Here is a 20,408-nt window from a genome sequence, read left to right on the forward strand (position 1 = left end):
TATTTAGGGCCGTTTTGTTTTTTGTTTTTTTTCCGGCTCTAACAGCACCGTCTTCATATCTTATTGTATGATATAACAGCGGGGGGTGGGGTTTAATTTTTCCAAACCATTTAATATAATGTTTCACGAATATTAAATGTCGAAAAAATATCGGCTTCAAAATTGAGCGTGTGAAATTTTTTTGAGATGTAATTAAAAAAAAAATTTAAAAAAATCTTTTCAAACGGTGTTTACGGTGTGTTCGGAAATGCCGTCAACAGTTGCAGATCTGGAAATTAATTTATTCATTTTGAATATTTTATAATTCAAGATTATTGCCGTGCGGTGAGAGGACGGAGGGGAAAAACAACAGAACAGCATCTCCAACACGAGGCTGTGAATATCTGAGGGTGAAAAATCTCCTTTTAAGCAACACTTCAAGCGTTAAACAAGAGATTTTTAAATGAAGCCGACTATTTTATGACCCGCGGTCATTCTGCCTTTAACTACTACATTTCTTTAAACAATGTGATTTTTTTTTACATCAAATTGGAAAATTATAATCCACGAAGGACTGAATTCTTGCGTGTCTCCATATGAAGGTGAACGGTTGCATTGCATGTCTCTATTAGCGGCCCTGTGATCCGGCGATCCGTGCAAAAGAGCGCAGGATAAGCGATCTGACTTTATAATCCTGTTTGCAGACGACATTGTGATCTGTAGTGAAGGCAGGGAACAGGTGGAGGAACATCTAGAGAGGTGGAGGTATGCTCTGGAAAGGAGCGAACGAAGGTTAGTTGCACCCAGATAGAATATATGTGTGTGAATGAGAAGAACGAGGTGGAACGCTGAGGCTACAGGGAGTGGAGATCAAGAAGCTGGAGGATTTCAAGTACTTAGGGTCAACAGTCCAGAGTGTAGGAGAGTTTGGAAAAAAAGGTGAAGAGACGGGTTCAAGCAGGTCGGAAGGGGTGGAGAAAAGCGTCAGGGGTACGAAGAGATAGAAGAACATCAGCTAGAAGGGAAGGAAAGGTGGAGGAGACAGCGGGGAGATGGTGCTGGATGCTCTACAAACACCAACAGTGACCAAAAGACAGGAGATGAAGATCTTGAGGTTCTCTTTGGGAGTGACCGGGATGGAGAGGATCAGGAATGAGTCCATCAGATGTTTTGGAGAAGGTCAGAGAAGCCAGACTGAGATGGTTGGGTCATAAACAGAGGAAGGATGGTGAATAATTTGGTAGACGGATGCTGGAACTGGAGGTCCAGAGGAAGACCAAAGAGAAGATCCATGGGCAAAGTGAGAGAATATGGAGTTAGTTGGTTTTAGAGAGGAGGATCCAGAGAAAAGGATCAGATGGAGAAGGTGGATTCGCTTTGGAGACCCCTGAAGGGGAAGAGACACCTAAAATCCTTGAATGAACTCAATCCTGTCGGCGCTTCAGATTCAAAGGATCAGACAGGTATCGCCCCATTTTCTCTGAAAAATAAAACCATTTGTCTTTGCAACCCTGCACGCGGGATAAGACGATGAATGAATGGCTGGGAAAAAAAAATAAAAATTGTCGTTCTTGTACTCACAGAGGCTTCAGCTTCCGAATACCGACACCTGAATCCCATTTCAGCTGCAGCAGACTGACTTCATCGGTCCCTCCAGAAGATCTGCAGATCAGTGGACTCTGGACCCCGGCTGAGAATAACAAGTCAAATGAAATCAATCAGTAGACGCGGAATGACAAATTCATCTGGAATATTGATCGATGACATATTTAGAGAAGCCAATCAACATGCGACTCCATGGTTCAGGGACAGGAGACAGTAGAATTTTATTCTTTTAAATTTTTTTTGTTCTGCAGCCCGACTGGATGATCGATAAAACGCCGGAAAAATATCTACTCCTTAATATGTACTAAGACGTGAATTGCGAATCCATAAAGGTGTTTTGTGATGAAATGATATGTTTTACCTGCCATTTCCCGCTATTTATTCTTGACATTTAAAACCTGTTTTCACCTCGCCATCGGTTCTTTGAAAGCACGGTAACGCGTGACAAACAATACCTCCTCTGAGAATCGGCACGTCTTATCGCGGGAGGAGGAAAAAAAAAAAAAAAAAAAAAAACGCTATAAAGTCCGGCGTCGGCGTTGCGTCAGGGTTCGTGGGGGGGGGGAAGAGCCAGGATGACGCCGATCGTCTGCCTCTTCTTCGCCGTGCTGCCGACGGCCGAGTCAGAAAACACGACGTGCAGAGTCATCGGCCAGACGGGGCTCATGGAGTTTTCCAAGGACGGCGATCTCATCATCGCGGGGGTTTTCTCCATGAGCAGCACGCGAAAACTCGACGATAACAACTACCGGGCCGTCCCTCACGCGTACTGCACCAAGTGAGTACACGCATCGAAAAACCGCATTTTTGCACGTCGGGCGTTGACCCTCGCCGCGTCCGCAGGTGGAACGACCGGGAGCTGAAATTCGCCCGGACGCTGATTTTCACGGTGGAGGAGATCAACCGAAGCGCCCGGCTTCTCGGAGGGGCGACTCTGGGCTACAGGATCTACAACGGCTGCGGGAGCGAGAACCTGATCCGGGCCGCCATCGAGGCCGTCAGCAGGGACGACCCCCGGGGCTGCGGCCGTCGGATCCAGGCCCTCCTCGGACACTCGTCCTCGGGCGTCAGCCGGAATATAAATCGAGTTCTCAGCCCGTTCCGTATCCCGCAGGTGAGGAACGTCATCCTCGCACGCCAAGATGCACTCAAACTGCTCATATTCATATTTATAATGATGTTTACACTCTTCCTAGCGGTACGTATCCGAATGCAAACATGTTTCTGCACTGCGCGTGTGAAAAATGCTTTGAATCTTAAGATAAGAACAACTTTATTTATCCCGAAGGAAATTGTTGTGCCAGAGTTTAAAGCAAAAACATAACAATAATAGATAATAGTAGGAAGGAGGGAGAATAAGAAGTACAATAAAATATAAATTGTCAAGAATGAGGCTATCAAGTGTTTTAAGGTCTTAAGTACAAAGATTTGAAGATTCCCTTCGGCTGAGGGAAGAGGAATTAAAAAGTCCGATAGCCTCAGGTAGGAAAGACCTCCTGTGGCGTTCAGTGGAGCTCCTCGGTGGTATCGGTCTACGCCTGAAAGAGCTCTGACAGGACGTCAGTGTCCATGCAAGGGGTGATGGACGTTGTCCATGATCTTCTACGCTGTTGTGTGCTGGGCAGCAGGATCAAGACAGCTGATGCTAACAGACTTAACAAGCTCATCAGGAGAGCTGGATCTGTCCCGGGAGTGGAGCCGGAGTCTGTGGTCCAGGTGTCAGAGAAGCTCCTCGGCATCATGGACAACGTCCATCACCCCTTGCATGCCACACTGACGTCCTGTCAGAGCTCTTTCAGTCGTAGACCGATACCACCGAGGAGCTCCACTGAACGCCACAGGAGGTCTTTCCTACCTCAGACTTTCTAATTCCTCTTCCTTCGGCCGAAGGGAATCTTCAAATCTTTGTACTTAAGACCTTCTTAAGATATTCTTATTCGCCCTCCTTCCTACTATTATCTATTACTGTTATGTTTTTGCTTGAAACTCTGGCACAACAATTTCCTCCGGGATAAATAAAGTTGTTCTCAGCTCCACTCCCGGGACAGATCCAGCTCTCCTCAGCACACAACAGCATAGAGGATGACGCCGGACACCACCGAGTGGTAAAACATCTGCAGCATGGTCCTGCAGATGTTGAAAGATCTGAGCCTCCTGAGGAAGAACAAGCGGCTCTGACCCTTCTCGAAGATGGCATCGGTGTTCGACGGAATCTTGAATCCGTTCTATCTCCAGGAGATGTCTCATGCCCCGTCTCGGTTTCTCTTTCTCTTCGAAGATCAGCCACCTTTCCACCTGCGCATGTTTGAGTGACAAGAAGCTCTATCCCACCTTCTTCAGAACGGTGCCGAGCGACCGCTTCCAAGTCGTCGGCCTGGTGAACCTCATGAAGTACTTCGACTGGCGCTGGGTGGGGATCATCTACTCCGAGGGCACCTACTCCACGAAGGCCACCGCCGAGTTCGTAAACGAGGGGATGAAACGGAGCATCTGCGTCGAATACAACTTGCCTTACGCCAAGTCGTCCGGCCGGGAGAGGAAGCTGGCCGCCATTCTGGACACGCTGAAGACATCCACCTCCAAGGTGGTGCTGTTGTTCATGTCCTTGTCGTACACCAAGCACATCCTGGCGGAGCTGGAGAAGCACAACGTCACCGGGAAGCAGTGGGTCGGCAGCGAGGCTTGGATCACGCAGCAGGACCTGGCGTCGGTCAGGAGAAGGAGCATCCTGCAAGGGGCGATGGGCTTCGCCCTTCCCCGCGCCTCCATCCCCGGTCTGGGCGACTTCTTGCTCGGCTTGAGGCCTTCCGACGAGCCGCGGAGCGACATCGTCAGATCTTTCTGGGAGACGTTTTTCCGCTGCAGCTTCTCCCCGTCCAACACCTCCGCCGCCTGCACGGGCGGGGAAGATCTGCGCTCGGTCTCCAGCCACTACACCGACGTGGCTTACTTCAGGGCCGAGAACAACATGTACAAAGCCGTCTATCTGGTGGCGTACGCCCTCCACGCTCTGCTGCGATGTGACAACGGATCCAATCCCACCACCGGAAGGCCCTGCGTGACCAAGAGTCAGGTTCGGCCAGAGCTGGTGAGAAAACGTCCACGCTAACGGTCGCCTCGGGTCGACGCGCGCTCGAGAAGGTCCGGCGTCTCTCCGCAGGTGTTGGAGCACATCGAGAACGTGAACTTCACCGCGCCGAACGGCGCCAAGGTGTTCTTCGATGAAAACGGCGACGCCAACGCCCGGTACGATCTGGTGAACTGGCAGATGAGGGACGACGGCTCCGCGGAGATCGTCAGCATCGGCTACTACGACACGCATTTTCCGGAGGGGGAGCAGTTCAAGCTGCGGGACGACGTGAAAATATTCTGGGGAGGAAACAACGGCGAGGAGGTCGGAGGAAACCGTTTTTTTTTTTTTTTTTCCCCGCTTTTCCTAACTCGCCCGGTATTTCGGATCCTCTGTCGTCCCCCCGCAGGTGCCGAGGTCCGTCTGCAGGGAACCTTGTCCCCCCGGGACCCGCAAGGCCACAAACAAGCGTAAGCCCGTTTGCTGCTACGACTGCTTCGAGTGCCCGGAGGGGATGATCAGTAACCGGACCGGTGAGTCCGAGCCGAACCGCGGCGGTCGGTCGCTCCCCGAGCGAACTAACGTCGACGATTTCGATCCCAGATTCTCCCGATTGCGAGATCTGCCCTCCTGAGTTCTGGCCGAACGAAAACAAAGACGAGTGCCTCCCGAAGCCCACCGAGTACCTGTCCTACGAGGAGATCATGGGGGCTCTTCTGACGGGGTTCGGCTGCGTCGGCGTGTTTTCGTCCCTCCTGACGCTGATCGTGTTCCTGACCCACAAGGAGACTCCCATCGTGAAAGCCAACAACTCGGAGCTGAGCTTCCTGCTGCTCATCTCGCTGAAGCTGTGCTTCCTGTGCTCCCTGACCTTCATGGGCCGGCCCACCGAGTGGTCCTGCATGCTTCGGCACACCGCCTTCGGCATCGCCTTCGTCCTCTGCATCTCCTGCGTTCTGGGGAAAACCTTCGTGGTGCTGATGGCCTTCAGGGCCACGCTCCCCGGCAGCGACGTGATGAAGTGGTTCGGGCCTCTCCAGCAGAGACTCTGCGTCCTGGCCTTCACCCTCGTGCAGGTGGTCTTCTGCATCGTCTGGCTGAGCACCGACCCCCCCTTCCCGAGGATGAACATGAGGTACTACAAGGAGAGGATCATCCTGGAGTGCGCCCTGGGCTCGGCGGCGGGATTCTGGGGTCTCCTAGGTTACATCGGGCTTCTCGCCCTCCTGTGTTTCGTCCTGGCTTTCCTGGCCAGGAAGCTACCGGACAGCTTCAACGAGGCCAAGCTGATCACCTTCAGCATGCTGATCTTCTGCGCCGTCTGGATCACCTTCATCCCGGCCTACGTCAGCTCGCCCGGGAAGTTCACCGTGGCCGTGGAGATATTCGCCATCCTGGCCTCCAGTTTCGGGCTGCTGATTTGTATTTTCGTTCCCAAGTGCTACATCATCATCTTCAGGCCAGAGCGAAACTCCAGGAAATACCTGATGGGAAAAATACCATCGAGAACTCTTTGAAAGTGCAAAAAAAAAAAAATCATCGCTATCCATAACGTGCGTAAATGTAACCTCTAAAATAATATATATTTTTTTTTATTTTAATTGAGAATAGGTCCATGGCATAATTTAGAGAGAAGTATTTTAACTTAATTGTTCTAATTAAAAGAAATTATTCTAATCAGGGCCACGGGTGATGCATTGGTGTAATTCAAGAGAAATGAAAATAATAAAATGATAAAAAACTTTTAGCAAGCAAGGTTTTTTTTTTTTTTTTACTAAAAAATAATCGCGATTGATGATGCAGCCCGGCAGCGGCGGGAGGAAGGTGAATACACGAGCGAGAACAAGCGGAGATGAAGAAGGTGGAGGAGTTCAGTCCAGAGCAACGGCATGGTTGGAGAAGAGCCGGCTGGAGAGAAGATTCAGTGCCGTCAGCCAGAACGAAAAGGAAAGGAAAGGAGACGGAGGCGACGGCGGACGTCCGGATTGGACATCCGAGGTCCGTCGGAGGGACGGCACGTTAGATGTTCTGGAGTCGGACGGTGAAGATCTGGCTGGAAGGTTGGAGGTCTAGAGGAAGACAAGGGAGGAGGTTTATGGACGGAAGGGGAGAAGACGGGAAGTCAGCCGGCGTGAAAGAAGAGGGTGAGATGGAGGCAGATGATTGGCTGCCGAACCCTGAAGACCAAAAAGGTGCAATTTTACTCCATATTGTACATTCCTCGATGGGTTCTTGTGGAAATCTTCTTGATTTTTGACAAGAACTCATCATGACCTGGATGACCGAGAACCTCCTCAGACATTCACCGACGGGGCACAGCGGAGCCGAACAATGTACGCTGCTCAAAAAAATAAAGGGAACACTTGAACAACACGATGTAACTCCAAGTCAATCACCAAATCCAGAGTATTGAATAAGAAAATTTCATTCATTCAGACCCAGGATGTGTTACTTTAATGGTCCCTTTATTTTTTGGATATTCCATCTTCTCAGACCAAAGCTTCTCAATTTACGTAGATAAATTGACCACTTTAGGGATGTAAAGGCCATCATTTGTATTTAAAAAAGAAATACTGATAAAGAAAAACTGATAAAACCAACACATTAATATCGTCTGCGCGGAAATCAGCGATTTGTCTGGATGATTCGACGGGAATCCTGATATTAATTCTAAAAATGTATTGAAACAAACATACATGGGTGTGTTCTCGTTCTCCGCCTTTTTTTTTTTTTTTTTTTGGTTCGATCGTCCAACGGAGTGACGTCATCGTCCCGGTTTGGCCGTGATGCAGGTGTTGATAAGAAACGCTCTTCTTCGCCTCCGTGGCTTCATCTCCACCATGTCGGCTTCCTTTCCGCGGCTGCTTCTCTCCGCCTCGCTGAGCTCCTTCCTTCTCCCGGCCGTCTGCCAGGTTCTCGTCTCTGCAGGGGGGAGGAAGCGGCAGGAGGGAGGTGGAGGCGGGGAAGCCGGTCACGCTTTTCTACCTCGCTGTGCCAAACTCGGCGGCGGCGAGCGTCTGGCCTTGTCCTCGGAGGGGGATGTGCTGATCGGCGGGTTGTTTCCTCTCCACTACGTGGCCCCCGAGCCAAAATACAGCTACCAGAGCGAACCTCGGCCGCCGCCCTGCAACAGGTGAGTGTGAGGAGTCAGATTCCAACTCCTGTTCATCCATCCTTCTTCAAAAAACATGAGAAAAGTCTTCATATCTCTTCACTTGGATGTCCTCAAGCGAAGAAATTCAAGCGCGATTGCCGCGACAAGAAGGTTTCCACAAGAAGTCACCTTCACCTGGAGGACCTCCACGTTCGTATTCCCTCATGATGTTGTTTCTTGTCGAACGTCACGTCTCCAGCTTCGAGCTGCGGGCCTTCCGCTGGATGATGACCATGGCGTTCGCGGTGGAGGAGATCAACCGGAACTCCAGCCTGCTGCCGGGCGTCAAACTGGGCTACGTGATGATGGACACCTGCGACCACGTTCACACCGGCCTGCGCGCTCTCCTCTCATTGGTCAGTTACCCTGAGAGAGCCGCGGCGGGGCGAAGCTACGTTAGCGGGAGGACGGCGGGAGCGGCGGAGCAGAAATGTGGCGCCGGGAGCTCGGCGGCGCCTCGGGAACACGGGAATAACGCCGGTTGTTTCAAAGGGAAGGCAAGAGGCGGGACGTCTCGGACGTTTCCCCGCTGTCCCGCCGGTTCCCCGGTTCCCGCCGTGATCGGCCTGGCGTCGTCTTCCCCGACCAGAGCCGCGGCTCACACCCTCGGCCCGTTCCGCATTCCCCTGGTGAGGCCGGGCGGACGTCCGTTTTCAACATCCGTTCCTCCTTCACGTCCGACGTTTGTGTCTCCAGGTGAGTTACTTCGCCACCTGCGCCTGTCTGACCGACAAACGTCTGTACCCGTCCTTCCTGAGGACCGTGCCCAGCGACCTCTTCCAAGTCCGGGGCCTCGTGCAGCTGATCGGCCGGTTCGGCTGGAGCTGGGTGGGAGCGCTGGGGACCACGGTGAGCTTCTCGCGGAGCTTCGACGTCCAAAACCTCCATTCGACGCCTTCCTGAAGACGATATTCGCGTTTTCTCAGGACGATTACAGTTTCTACGGCATTCGGGCGTTTTCGGCTCAGTTCAAACGTCAGGGCGGTTGTCTGGCCTTCCACCTGACCGTCCCCAAGTCACCCACGGTCGCGGAGATACGAGGAATCGCGGACAGACTGCGGAGCTCCACGGCGCGGGTGGTGGTGGTCTTCGCCTCAGAGGTGGATCTGCTGGACTTGTTCTCAGAGGTGAGATCACGGAGGACATTCCAACTTTTTTGATACGAACCAACATCTTTATGGACATTTGGTTTTCCAGCTGGCCGAGAGGAACGTGACGGGAATCCAGTGGATCGCCAGCGAGGCCTGGGTGACTCCTCGCCAGCTCACCTCGCCGCCGTTCCACCGTCTCCTGGAGGGAACGCTCGGGTTCTCCTTCCCCGGAGTCATGATACCGGGCCTGGAGGAGTTCCTGCTGAGCGTCCGCCCTTCTTCCGAACCCGGCTCGGAATTCATCAACATGTTCTGGGAGGAGATGTTCGGCTGCGCTCTGAACTTCAGCGGAGACGGACAGCGAGGCGACGCCTCCGAGGAGCCGCCGCTTTCTCCTGTTGGGTTGAAAACAAACCCGCCGCCTCCTCGGAGACCGACGTGCACAGGTGCGGAAAATCTAACCTTCACCGACAGCAGTTACACCGACGTCTCCCAAGTCAGGATATCCTACAACGTGTACAAGGCCGTGCACGCCGTCGCTCACGCCCTGCATCACCTGCTCGGCTGCGACTCCGCATCGTGTCGGAAAAAGACGTCCTTCACCCCGGCGCAGGTCGGGAACACGACGAACGGATACGACGACGGATATACGTACGCTCTTTTCCAACGCTTCTTCGTGTTCTCCTTCCCCGCAGCTGCTGCAGCACCTGAAGGCGGTTCACTTCACGACCCGCTTTCAGGAGGAGGTCCATTTTGACTCCAACGGAGAACCGGTTCCTCTCTATGACATCATCAACTGGCAGAAGGACGGCGAGAATCGAATGAGGTGGTTCGCTTCCCCTCGCAACCTCGCTCCTCGCTATCGTTGTTATTGTTTGTCTTTTTTTCGCTGTTCGTTTAGATTCGTCAGAGTCGGGAGGTTCGACGGTTCGGCTCCGTCGGGACAGAGGTTCCACATGGACCAGAAGACGATCTTGTGGACCGGAGGACAATCACAGGTCAGCCCCGCAGGAGAAGGTCTGGAAATAAACTGTCGCACACGTGAATGATGATGATTCAGTGTGTAGGTTTTGCGGGTTTTATTGTCGCTGAACTAACGCTGTGAGCGAGTCTCTGCAAACTAATCGCAGTTCTCCTTATTTACAAAACCAGTATAGCAATTGCTTCCATTTCCCCTCTGCACACGTACATTTACACACATTCCAAACCGACACTCGGCTCCAATACACAGTAGTCCCGCCACGAGGCTACGGTATGCTAGCAGCTAGCGATCGCATGCTATCAGCGCTACCCGAGCTACTGTCGACCTCAACCCTGCAAGTTAAACGGTCGTTCACTCACTTCACCGGGACTCTTTCGCTCGTTTCTACCTATTTATGTGTCGTTCTAAATCTTTACCTGTAACACAGACATTAGCAACATTACTGGCGTCCGACCTCTTTGCCGCCGACACAACACCGAACTAATGCTGTGACCGCGTCTCGGCAAACTAATCACAGTCGGTTTCACGCCATCCTGTGGTGGAATGTGGTGCTACATACTTAAGAACAGTGAGTGAGAGGAAAGGAGCGAGTTGCTAAGTCAGGAAATAAATTAAATATCAAAAAAAAGGGAGGGGGATGTCTGGTCTTTGCGCTCTCATAAAACCTCCTGTGGAACTGACTGGATGTAGATTCTACATCCCCAGATGTCTTGCACGATCGGCATCTGCGCTCCGAAGCTTTGTGAGACACTTTTTACCGTATTTTCCTTGATTTTCTTCGTTCGTCCAGGTTCCCGTGTCCCACTGCACGGCGCCGTGTCCTCCGGGAAGCCGGCGGGCCGGACGTCCAGGGCGTCCGCACTGCTGCTTTGACTGCCTGCCCTGCGCCGACGGAGAAATCAGCAATCAGTCCGGTAACCGTCCGTGTCCCGCCTTTCCGAGACGACCCGCGCCTTCCGCGGAGTCACGGATTCGTGGCGGAACGTTGTCCGGTTTGTGTTTGGACGTTCACAGGTTCAACTCAGTGCGTCAGATGTCCGGAGGGCTTCTGGTCGGACGAGGATCGCGTGGAATGCGTCGCCGGCGTTGAAGAATTCCTGTCTTTCCACGAAACCATGGGCGTCATCCTGGTGGTGCTGACTCTGCTGGGCGTCCTCCTCACCGCCATCATCACCGCCATCTTCCACCGTTTCCGCTCCACGCCCATCGTCAAGGCCAACAACTCGGAGATCAGCTTCTTGCTCCTCGTGTCGCTCAAGCTTTGCTTCCTGTGCTGCCTGGTGTTCATCGGCCGACCCTCGGCGTGGTCGTGCGGTCTCCGCCGGGCGGCGTTCGGGATCAGTTTCGTCCTCTGCCTGTCCTGCCTTCTTGGTAAAACCATCATGGTTATCCTGGTGTTTCGGGCCAACAGACCCGGTTCCATGGCAATGGTGCACTTTGGTCCGTCGCAGCAGAGAAAAATGATCTTCTGCACCACGGCTCCCCAGGTCAGCGTTCTGAAGAACATCTAACAGAATCACGTGGAGATCAACCCTTTCATTGTCGTCCAATGTCCTCTAGGTCTGTCTTTGTGCCGGTTGGCTGCTGGGTGCGCCTCCCTTCCCCTTTAGGAACCAAAACTTCCAGGCTACCGCCGGAAAAGTAAGAACCCCTTGGATTGGCGGGCAAAGGTTTCTCTTCCCGAACCCTTGGAGCAATTCTGTTCTGATTTCATCTGCCATCAGATCGTGGTGGAGTGTAAGGAGCCGTGGCCTCCGGGGTTTTACCTGCTCCTGGGCTACATCGGCCTGCTGGCCTTGCTCTGCCTCACCTTGGCCTTCCTGGGACGCGAGCTTCCCGACGCCTTCAACGAGGCCAAGCTGATCACCTTCAGCATGCTGATCTTCTGGGCCGTGTGGATCTCCTTCATCCCGGCCTACGTCAGCTCTCCGGGGAAGTTCACCGTGGCCGTGGAGATATTCGCCATCTTGGCGTCCAGCTTCGGACTGCTGCTGTGCATCTTTGTCCCCAAATGTTACATCATCCTGCTGCGGCCGGAGAAAAACGTCAAGAAAGGAATGACGGGGAAATGTTCCAAATGAGGTTGAAGAATATGTTGAAGACGCCTCGGAACAAAAAAACGGAAAATCAAACGATATTGTAACCGAGTGAATCGATTAAAAATGACGATGTGTATCGGAGTCCCTCCCGCCGTTCCAGCTGTGCAACCACCATTGCTTTGCTTGACAAATAAAACATCTTTATTTCAGAATATTTCCACATTAATCACCACCAGACAATGGAAAGAGACCGGCATTACAAACTTTTAAGCATCGGTTACCTTCGCATACTAGCTCACATCCAGCTTGAAGTACAATATTTACGAATATTTACTATTTATCTTGTTCTCCACGGGTTCTTCAAATCCACGCAGACGATCAGTTCGTCTCCTTCTAAGTCGCGTTGACTTGAAATGTCGCTCGTCTTTTACCCCGAACAGTCGCTGCTGCTTTGCGTCTGGATTAATTAGCAATATAAGGGTGTTTTGTTTTGCTGCAAACCTCGACAGATTGATAAAATCATAAGGTTTGTGCAAGAAACGCTGAACATTCCCTTTACCAGGAATATATTTTACTATTTAGAACGCCAAATAAAGTGAGAAGGTGGCGGCCTGGCGCTCGCACTCCATTCTATTTTTGATTTAATAATGAAGGACAGTGAGATGAACGAGCCACAGAGCTCATTGCTAGGGGCCCGTGTGTGTGTGTGTGTGTGTGTTCCTCTAAAAATCAATGAACTGTGTTTTGTTTTGATTTTTTTTTTTTTTTTTGTTTGGTTTCATTTTCATTTCAGTGATTATTAAATCAACCGAGAAGTGAACTGGCGGGCTCAATGTGAGATTAATTAAAAATAAGCCCGCGCTCAATTTTAGGCGAGATTATTGGGAGTTAAGTGGAAGTCGAACACTTCATTAGGATGTTAATCGGATTGAAATGAACGGTGGAACATGTAAAACTGCTGTGTGCTTGTATTTATTGGTGTGACTGCAGGGGAGACTTTGCAGCAGGGATTGTTATTAATGAGCGTTCTGACGCGTCCTTTGCTGCTTCAAACCACATCCAGTTTCTTTTATGAGCCTCTTTCACTGCAGATTCAGCGGAGACATAAAGCCGGAGATGCTTTTCTTGACGTTTTTCTCCGGCCGCAGCAGGATGATGTAACATTTGGGGACAAAGATGCACAGCAGCAGTCCGAAGCTGGACGCCAAGATGGCGAATATCTCCACGGCCACGGTGAACTTCCCCGGAGAGCTGACGTAGGCCGGGATGAAGGAGATCCACACGGCCCAGAAGATCAGCATGCTGAAGGTGATCAGCTTGGCCTCGTTGAAGGCGTCGGGAAGCTCGCGTCCCAGGAAGGCCAAGGTGAGGCAGAGCAAGGCCAGCAGGCCGATGTAGCCCAGGAGCAGGTAAAACCCCGGAGGCCACGGCTCCTTACACTCCACCACGATCTGATGGCAGATGAAATCAGAACAGAATTGCTCCAAGGGTTCGGGAAGAGAAACCTTTGCCCGCCAATCCATGGGGTTCTTACTTTTCCGGCGGTAGCCTGGAAGTTTTGGTTCCTAAAGGGGAAGGGAGGCGCACTCAGCAGCCAACCGGCACAAAGACAGACCTAGAGGACATCGGACGACAATGAAAGGGTTGATCTCCACGTGATTCTGTTAGATGTTCTTCAGAACGCTGACCTGGGGAGCCGTGGTGCAGAAGATCATTTTTCTCTGGTCAGAGGGACCGAAAAGCTTGAAAGTGTTGGAGCCGGGCACGTTGATCCGAAACGCCAGGATAACCACGATGGTTTTAACAAGAAGGCAAGACAGGCAGAGGACGAAACTGATCCCGAACGCCGCCCGGCGGAGACCGCACGACCACGCCGAGGGTCGGCCGATGAACACCAGGCAGCACAGGAAGCAAAGCTTGAGCGACACGAGGAGCAAGAAGCTGATCTCCGAGTTGTTGGCCTTGACGATGGGCGTGGAGCGGAAACGATGGAAGATGGCGGTGATGATGGCGGTGAGGAGGACGCCCAGCAGAGTCAGCACCACCAGGATGACGCCCATGGTTTCGTGGAAAGACAGGAATTCTTCAACGCCGGCGACGCATTCCACGCGATCCTCGTCCGACCAGAAGCCCTCCGGACATCTGACGCACTGAGTTGAACCTGTGAACGTCCAAACACAAACCGGACAACGTTCCGCCACGAATCCGTGACTCCGCGGAAGGCGCGGGTCGTCTCGGAAAGGCGGGACACGGACGGTTACCGGACTGATTGCTGATTTCTCCGTCGGCGCAGGGCAGGCAGTCAAAGCAGCAGTGCGGACGCCCTGGACGTCCGGCCCGCCGGCTTCCCGGAGGACACGGCGCCGTGCAGTGGGACACGGGAACCTGGACGAAACCCCTCAATAACTGAGCACAACCGGAGAAGGAACCCGGGGAGTCTCTCGCTTGTCACTTTTCGGTACATCCTTTACCCACGTGTGCAATCATGAATATTTTCTCTGCACTTTTAAGGGGACGACTTCACGAGAGCTGCTCATGAAGACGACACGTACTCTACAACATCGCAGTCTTCCGAACCGACGCTTCACCCGTCTGGATGCGACGCAAGGCCTACCTGCGACTGTCCTCGTGTCCATATGATGCTGCTTTGCTGCATCCGCAGCCGCCGGCCTTCAGGAGCGGATCCGTCGAAGCTTCCCACTTTAGCGAATCTAAACAACGGACGTTCGCACGTCACACAGACGGTCCGTCGCGATCATCGTTTACTTAAAATGGTCTCGAGGACGAAACAAAAACCGACCTTATTTCACCCGCGTCGTCTTTTTGCCAGTTGATGACGTCGTACAAAGGGACCGGCTCTCCGCTCGAGTCAAAATGCACCGTCTCCCCAAACTGGTTTTGGAACTTGACCATCTTCATCTGCCGAAGCAACTGCGCGAGTCGGAGAGACGGCGGCGGTTTCAGCTCGCCGGTCAAGCCAGATCTTTCAATGCGGAGTGCCTTCACCTACCTGATGAGGAGAAAATGACTTCTCCTTGTCGCACCCGCCCCCGTCACAGTCCAGTAAGTCGTGCAGAGCGTGCGCGATCACACGCACAGCTTTGTACACGTTGTAGGAGATCCGGACTTTGGAGACGTCCGTGAAGGTGCCGCGGGCGAACCGGAGATCCTCTGCGCCCGAGCACTCGGGGATTTTACCGCCGAAAGCGGCGTTTCTCGCAGAGGCGTCGACGAGTCCCGGACGGCAGCCGAACAGCTCCTCCCAGAGCGCGTCCAGGAACTCCACGCCGGGTTCGGGAGTCGGTCGGACGCTCAGCAGGAACTCTTCCAGCCCAGGGATGGTGACCCCGGGGAAGGAGAAGCCCAGCGTTCCCTCCAGGAGGGGTCTGAGTTCAGGGGAGGTCAGCGCGCCCGCCGTCACCCAGGCCTCGCTGGCGATCCACTGGATTCCCGTCACGTTCCTCGCTGCCAGCTAGGACACACACACACACACACACACACACACACATATGTTGTCTTGTTCTTCAGATATGTGGTGGATCTCAGTCTTCTAGATGATGGTGAATTGTCAATTTTTATTCTCCATATGTGCAATAGTTCTAATGTCTTCTGTGCAATAAATCTTTTACTCTGAGACAAAATGACTAAACATGTACTTGTAAATGCTTTTCATATTTTTACTTTTTTTTTTAATTGATCCTTACTGTTCTTTTTATTTTATTTTCATTATTCGCTATTTTATTCTTACATTTTTTTATAGAGTTCTATTTGATTCTAACCCACTTGACTCGGCAGCAGGATCTGCTTTCAACGAAAAAGCGAATTCCCCCCCAGGGAGATCATAAAAGTATTCGGATCCCGATTCTGAAATCTTCTGGTTGTTGCAAGTGGAAGAAACCGGAAGAAATTCAAACCAGGTTGCTTCGCCAAGAAGATTTCCACAAGACTTGCTCTTCATCCGATCACCTCTGAGAACACCGGCGACAGCTGGCCCTCCGTGGCGAAGACCACCACCACCCGCGCCGTGGAGCTCCGCAGTCTGTCCGCGATTCCTCGTATCTCCGCGACCGTGGGTGACTTGGGGACGGTCAGGTGGAAGGCCAGACAACCGCCCTGACGTTTGAACTGAGCCGAAAACGCCCGAATGCCGTAGAAACTGTAATCGTCCTGAGAAAACGCGAATATCGTCTTCAGGAAGGCGTCGAATGGAGGTTTTGGACGTCGAAGCTCCGCGAGAAGCTCACCGTGGTCCCCAGCGCTCCCACCCAGCTCCAGCCGAACCGGCCGATCAGCTGCACGAGGCCCCGGACTTGGAAGAGGTCGCTGGGCACGGTCCTCAGGAAGGACGGGTACAGACGTTTGTCGGTCAGACAGGCGCAGGTGGCGAAGTAACTCACCTGGAGACACAAACGTCGGACGTGAAGGAGGAACGGATGTTGAAAACGGACGTCCGCTCGGCCTCACCAGGGGAATGCGGAACGGGCCGAGGGTGTGAGCCGCGGCTCTGGTCGGGGAAGACGACGCCAGGCCGATCACGGCGGGAACCGGGGAACCGGCGGGACAGCGGGGAAACGTCCGAGACGTCCCGCCTCTTGCCTTCCCTTTGAAACAACCGGCGTTATTCCCGTGTTCCCGAGGCGCCGCCGAGCTCCCGGCGCCACATTTCTGCTCCGCCGCTCCCGCCGTCCTCCCGCTAACGTAGCTTCGCCCCGCCGCGGCTCTCTCAGGGTAACTGACCAATGAGAGGAGAGCGCGCAGGCCGGTGTGAACGTGGTCGCAGGTGTCCATCATCACGTAGCCCAGTTTGACGCCCGGCAGCAGGCTGGAGTTCCGGTTGATCTCCTCCACCGCGAACGCCATGGTCATCATCCAGCGGAAGGCCCGCGGGTCCAAGCTGGAGAAAATCAAACGCAACGGCATTATTTGATTTATTTATAAACGGAAAACATGTGAAAACAATGACAGAAATCCGAGGTGGAAGACAGGAAGGCGACGGAGAACGTTCCTCCGCTCACCCGCTGCAAGGCGGCGATGGAGGCTCGCTCTGGTAGCTGCGCTTCGGCTGGAGGGCGACTCGCCGCAGGGGAAACAAGCCGCCGATCATCACGTCCCCCTTTGAATGCACGGCCGGCGGCTCGCCGGCGCCCAGTTTGAGGCAGCGGAACAAACCGGAAGCAACGCCAGCCGCTCCCTCCATCGCTCCCGCCTTCGGACGAACTTGTTTGCTTCCCTGTGCAAACTGAAGGGCGTCGGGGGAAAGCGGACGGGAGAGGAAGCTCAACAAGAAACAGAGAGGAAAGGAACTCAACGCCATCGCTGGAGTTAAAGATGGACTCGTGTGTGTGTGTGTGTGTTTGTCGGCAGCAGCTTTTCCGCACACTCTATTATAGACCGCATGAAAACTGACGTTCTCTGAATTTCCTATGAGTCACCCGCAGGTCAGCCAATCACATGATAAGATGTGATGTGGAGGGTGAAGGAGAGATCAGACTCGCCAGCTGGATGAGTCTCTGCAGACCACGGGGTTTCCATGTAATCACAAAGTCGAACGCGGGAAAATAACGGTTTTAAAATTCAAAGAAAGCTTTCATTTTGTGACCTCTGATCAAATACCTGACTTACGCTCGTCTCCGGCGATACGTCGTATCCCGTCCTATTCGTATCACCCTTCCGCATCACGTATCCAACTACGCACAATGTAAACGACTTGTCTATTTATTTTTATTTTCATTAAAAAAAACCTGTAGCTCTCATTGCAAAATTTCAAAAATCTTGATTCCTGAAAAGGAAAAGTCATTCTCGCCGCTCTTCAACATCTAATGGAAAAAAAAGTGCTTCGGGGTCAAAGGTAGAATAAATAATGTGTGTTGAAAGTAAACACTGTGGTTGCAAGCTTACCGCTGCATTCAGAATATCTGAAAGTCAAGTCAGAAGTCATTAATTGATAAGGGTTGACAAAAAAGGATGCACGCTTTCTGCTTTTTGAATTTGGCCTTTCTGGACGTTTGCAATGAATATATTCCAGGCTGGTTCAGAGGATCTCCGTTTCTCTTCACTGATCCCTGAAGGTAGTTGTTGGTGTGCTGCTACCACCTGCTGGAAATGAGAAGAGAGGCACTTCGGTGCTTGGAAATATGTCGAGCAGCAGCTGCGAGACATACAAGGACACTGGCAAGCTAGCTAAAAAAAAAAAAAAGCAAAAAAAATAAATAAACTGGTCCGGTTTCCCGTCACTCAAAAGGCCACATTTGGAGACGTACAATTATTCATCCTTTCATTCACAGATCTGCAGAAATCTGGGTCTCTAGCAAACCTCCTGCATGTTTTTGGACAGTGGAGGAACCCCACGCAGATACCAGGTGAACATGCAAAGTACGAGTTTTTACAGGCGGTGTAAAAACTTCCGAGGTGATTTCTCAAGTAGAATTCAAATTATCGGATTTCCTGAAACGTGTCCAGAGAAAATGGAGATTATGACCTGCTCAGCTTTGTCCCTCAGCATCAAATCCATCCATTTTACTTTCATTCTGTCCCAATTTTCCAGTGATTGACCCGGGATGGATCAACAGGTAATTCATACAGTTCAACGAAAGCGGCCTATCAACCGTCCTGCAGGCACACGGTATTAGCTATTAGCATTTGAAACATGGGCGTTTGTCGATGTAACACGATGAAGCACTCAGAACCAGAGGCCAAAACCGCAAATATCTGCACAGCCACAGGGAACCTTCCCCGAGGTCACTGACGCATGCTGGAGTAAAGCTTCTCCAAACTGCACAGCACGACGTTATAGTGAATGTAATAGGCTTAGCTTCATCAAAAGAATCTGGTAGCTTCCGGGCCAAAACAGCTAATCCCTGGCAGAAGATGGCCAGAAGGCCTGAACACCCGAACCAGACGGCTGAGCCCGACGGACACCGCAGGATTTCCAATAAATATGACGTTGTTCTGTGGAAGACAAAAAACCCTTTGCTCCTAAGCTACATGGGAGGGGCAGCTTTTTAGCCAAAATGTCATTCATGATCCAGCCTATCCCTTCTTGGGCGAGGCACGAGGTTCACCTGTCAATGGGCCAAGGCCACAAAAAAGAGACGTAGAACCATTCGGTCGCTCATTCAAGGTCAGAACTTACACTTACCAAGTTTAGGAGTAAATATAAGAGGCAATCTACTCTACCTCCTGTGCTCTGGACCTGAGGTGGAGTACACAAAAGACCCACCTTCTTCTGGTTTTTCATGCAGACCCCATCCTGGTCCTGGCACTTGGGCAGGGTGGAAGACGGGCCGGGCCCTGGACACGGCCTGCTGCACCAAGAGTTAGCACAGAGTTACTCGTGGAGCATACAACTCCTGGGCCAGAGGGTGCAAAACATTCATCGGCTTTAAGAGTCTCACAAGCCGGAAGATTTGGTCGTTGAACGCATCCCCGACATTTTCTCAATCTGATTAAAATGTTGCAAATATTCTCTCTTTCCTGATTTTTCCTGGAGCTATCAGACAAGAGTCAGCACTGCCAGAGCTCACGACTCCCCAGACTACCATCAAGCGGATAATGCTACTCAACGCGCAAAGCTGTGTTGCGAGCGAGGCCGAAGCCAACCACAGTTTCATCAGAAGCGGTTCTCCGTCATGTTAAGCGTTACCGTCCACAGGGGCGCCAAAGGTGGAACATCATAAGAAGTCCCTTGTCGTTCCTTCGACGTGTCCACACCGTCCCTGAAGGCCAACGTCCTGATGGAGGTCTGAAATGGCGCAACAGTGATGAAAAGCATCCAGAGGGCGTGAGACCAATATCATATAAGTCTCCTCTCGTGATGACAGGAGGTGTTTGGAAGGGAGAGCTGCAGTTATGGCTTCTCCTCTCCATAACTATTTGTTGCTTTGTCTCCACAAGCTTTTCTCTCTCCTCTCGCTGAGCTGCATCCCTCCCTCCCTCTCCTCGTCTTGCAGGTTGTGGAGACAGTTTCATCTCAATGAGGTCCACAGGCCCGGCGACGTAGTCCTCGGCGGACTTTTTGAGGTCCACTTCAGCTCCGTCTTTCCCGAGCAGACGTTCACATCGGAGCCACGCCAGCCCAGATGCTCGGGGTAAGTTGACGTACTCAACCCAGGTGGTGTGAAAATAATTCCCATCAGAAGCAATCGAGTTGGGACTGAAGATGGCGCTGCGCTACAGAAAATATCACATAGACCAACCGTGCATTATTACGTTTGATAATTCATCAGTACAGGTCAGGGGTTTTATTCATTTCTGCTCTTCTTCTTTTCCTTTGGACTTTTTTTCCCCTTCAGGGATCCATATTCTCTGTATCCTCCTCTCTCACACCAACTACCTTCATATCTTCCCTCACTAAGTCCATCGATCCTCTCTTGGTTTTCCAATTCCAGCATCCGTCTACCGATATATTCACCTTCCCTCCTCTGTCTATGACCCAAACATCTCAGCCTGGCCTCTCTGACCTTCTCTCCAAAACGTCTACCAGGTGTCG

General features: G+C 52.0%; 3 protein-coding genes across 3 annotated transcripts; 2 read left to right on the forward strand and 1 right to left on the reverse strand.

Annotated features, from left to right (window-relative positions):
• The first annotated feature begins 2,159 nt into the window (after positions 1-2,159).
• On the forward strand, positions 2,160-6,171 carry LOC147224536 (extracellular calcium-sensing receptor-like). The gene is made up of 6 exons (XM_086164280.1): positions 2,160-2,362; positions 2,428-2,698; positions 3,863-4,672; positions 4,745-4,978; positions 5,064-5,187; positions 5,258-6,171. The coding sequence occupies exons 1-6, from the start codon at positions 2,160-2,162 to the stop codon at positions 6,169-6,171; spliced, it is 2,556 nt and encodes an 851-aa protein (XP_086020406.1).
• A 1,861-nt stretch (positions 6,172-8,032) lies between these two features.
• On the forward strand, positions 8,033-11,962 carry LOC147224537 (extracellular calcium-sensing receptor-like). The gene is made up of 12 exons (XM_086164123.1): positions 8,033-8,168; positions 8,209-8,240; positions 8,306-8,437; positions 8,505-8,657; positions 8,735-8,935; positions 9,105-9,512; positions 9,595-9,725; positions 9,801-9,897; positions 10,672-10,795; positions 10,896-11,368; positions 11,442-11,522; positions 11,606-11,962. Exons 1-12 carry the CDS (start codon positions 8,033-8,035, stop codon positions 11,960-11,962), a joined length of 2,325 nt encoding a protein of 774 aa, XP_086020249.1.
• A 1,040-nt stretch (positions 11,963-13,002) lies between these two features.
• Positions 13,003-17,117, reverse strand: olfcu1 (olfactory receptor C family, u1). Its single transcript, XM_086164281.1, has 12 exons — positions 16,936-17,117; positions 16,654-16,814; positions 16,385-16,509; positions 16,165-16,317; positions 15,887-16,087; positions 14,931-15,392; positions 14,721-14,851; positions 14,535-14,631; positions 14,182-14,305; positions 13,609-14,081; positions 13,455-13,535; positions 13,003-13,371 (listed from the first exon to the last, which is right to left on the reverse strand). The coding sequence occupies exons 1-12, from the start codon at positions 17,115-17,117 to the stop codon at positions 13,003-13,005; spliced, it is 2,559 nt and encodes an 852-aa protein (XP_086020407.1).
• Positions 17,118-20,408: the final 3,291 nt, after the last annotated feature.

Source organism: Fistularia commersonii, chromosome 18 (genome assembly GCF_037954325.1).
Source record: "Fistularia commersonii isolate RoL2024-O1a breed Wild chromosome 18, RoL_Fcom_v1.0, whole genome shotgun sequence".
Classification (NCBI taxonomy): Eukaryota; Metazoa; Chordata; class Actinopteri; order Syngnathiformes; family Fistulariidae; genus Fistularia; species Fistularia commersonii.

What these genes read in the sequence shown, in the direction of transcription:
- LOC147224536 (XM_086164280.1), top strand. Translation starts at nt 2,160, where the DNA reads ATGACGCCGATCGTCTGCCTCTTCTTCGCCGTGCTGCCGACGGCCGAG. An exon ending in CCTCACGCGTACTGCACCAA is followed by an intron (nt 2,363 to 2,427) that starts GTGAGTACACGC and finishes CCGCGTCCGCAG; the next exon opens with GTGGAACGACCGGGAGCTGA. An exon ending in GCCCGTTCCGTATCCCGCAG is followed by an intron (nt 2,699 to 3,862) that starts GTGAGGAACGTC and finishes TTCTCTTCGAAG; the next exon opens with ATCAGCCACCTTTCCACCTG.
- LOC147224537 (XM_086164123.1), top strand. Translation starts at nt 8,033, where the DNA reads ATGATGACCATGGCGTTCGCGGTGGAGGAGATCAACCGGAACTCCAGC. An exon ending in CGTCCTTCACCCCGGCGCAG is followed by an intron (nt 9,513 to 9,594) that starts GTCGGGAACACG and finishes CCTTCCCCGCAG; the next exon opens with CTGCTGCAGCACCTGAAGGC. An exon ending in TCTGCACCACGGCTCCCCAG is followed by an intron (nt 11,369 to 11,441) that starts GTCAGCGTTCTG and finishes AATGTCCTCTAG; the next exon opens with GTCTGTCTTTGTGCCGGTTG.
- olfcu1 (XM_086164281.1), bottom strand. Translation starts at nt 17,117, where the DNA reads ATGGAGGGAGCGGCTGGCGTTGCTTCCGGTTTGTTCCGCTGCCTCAAA. An exon ending in GCCCGTTCCGCATTCCCCTG is followed by an intron (nt 16,318 to 16,384) that starts GTGAGGCCGAGC and finishes TTGTGTCTCCAG; the next exon opens with GTGAGTTACTTCGCCACCTG. An exon ending in GGACACGAGGACAGTCGCAG is followed by an intron (nt 14,306 to 14,534) that starts GTAGGCCTTGCG and finishes GGTTTCGTCCAG; the next exon opens with GTTCCCGTGTCCCACTGCAC.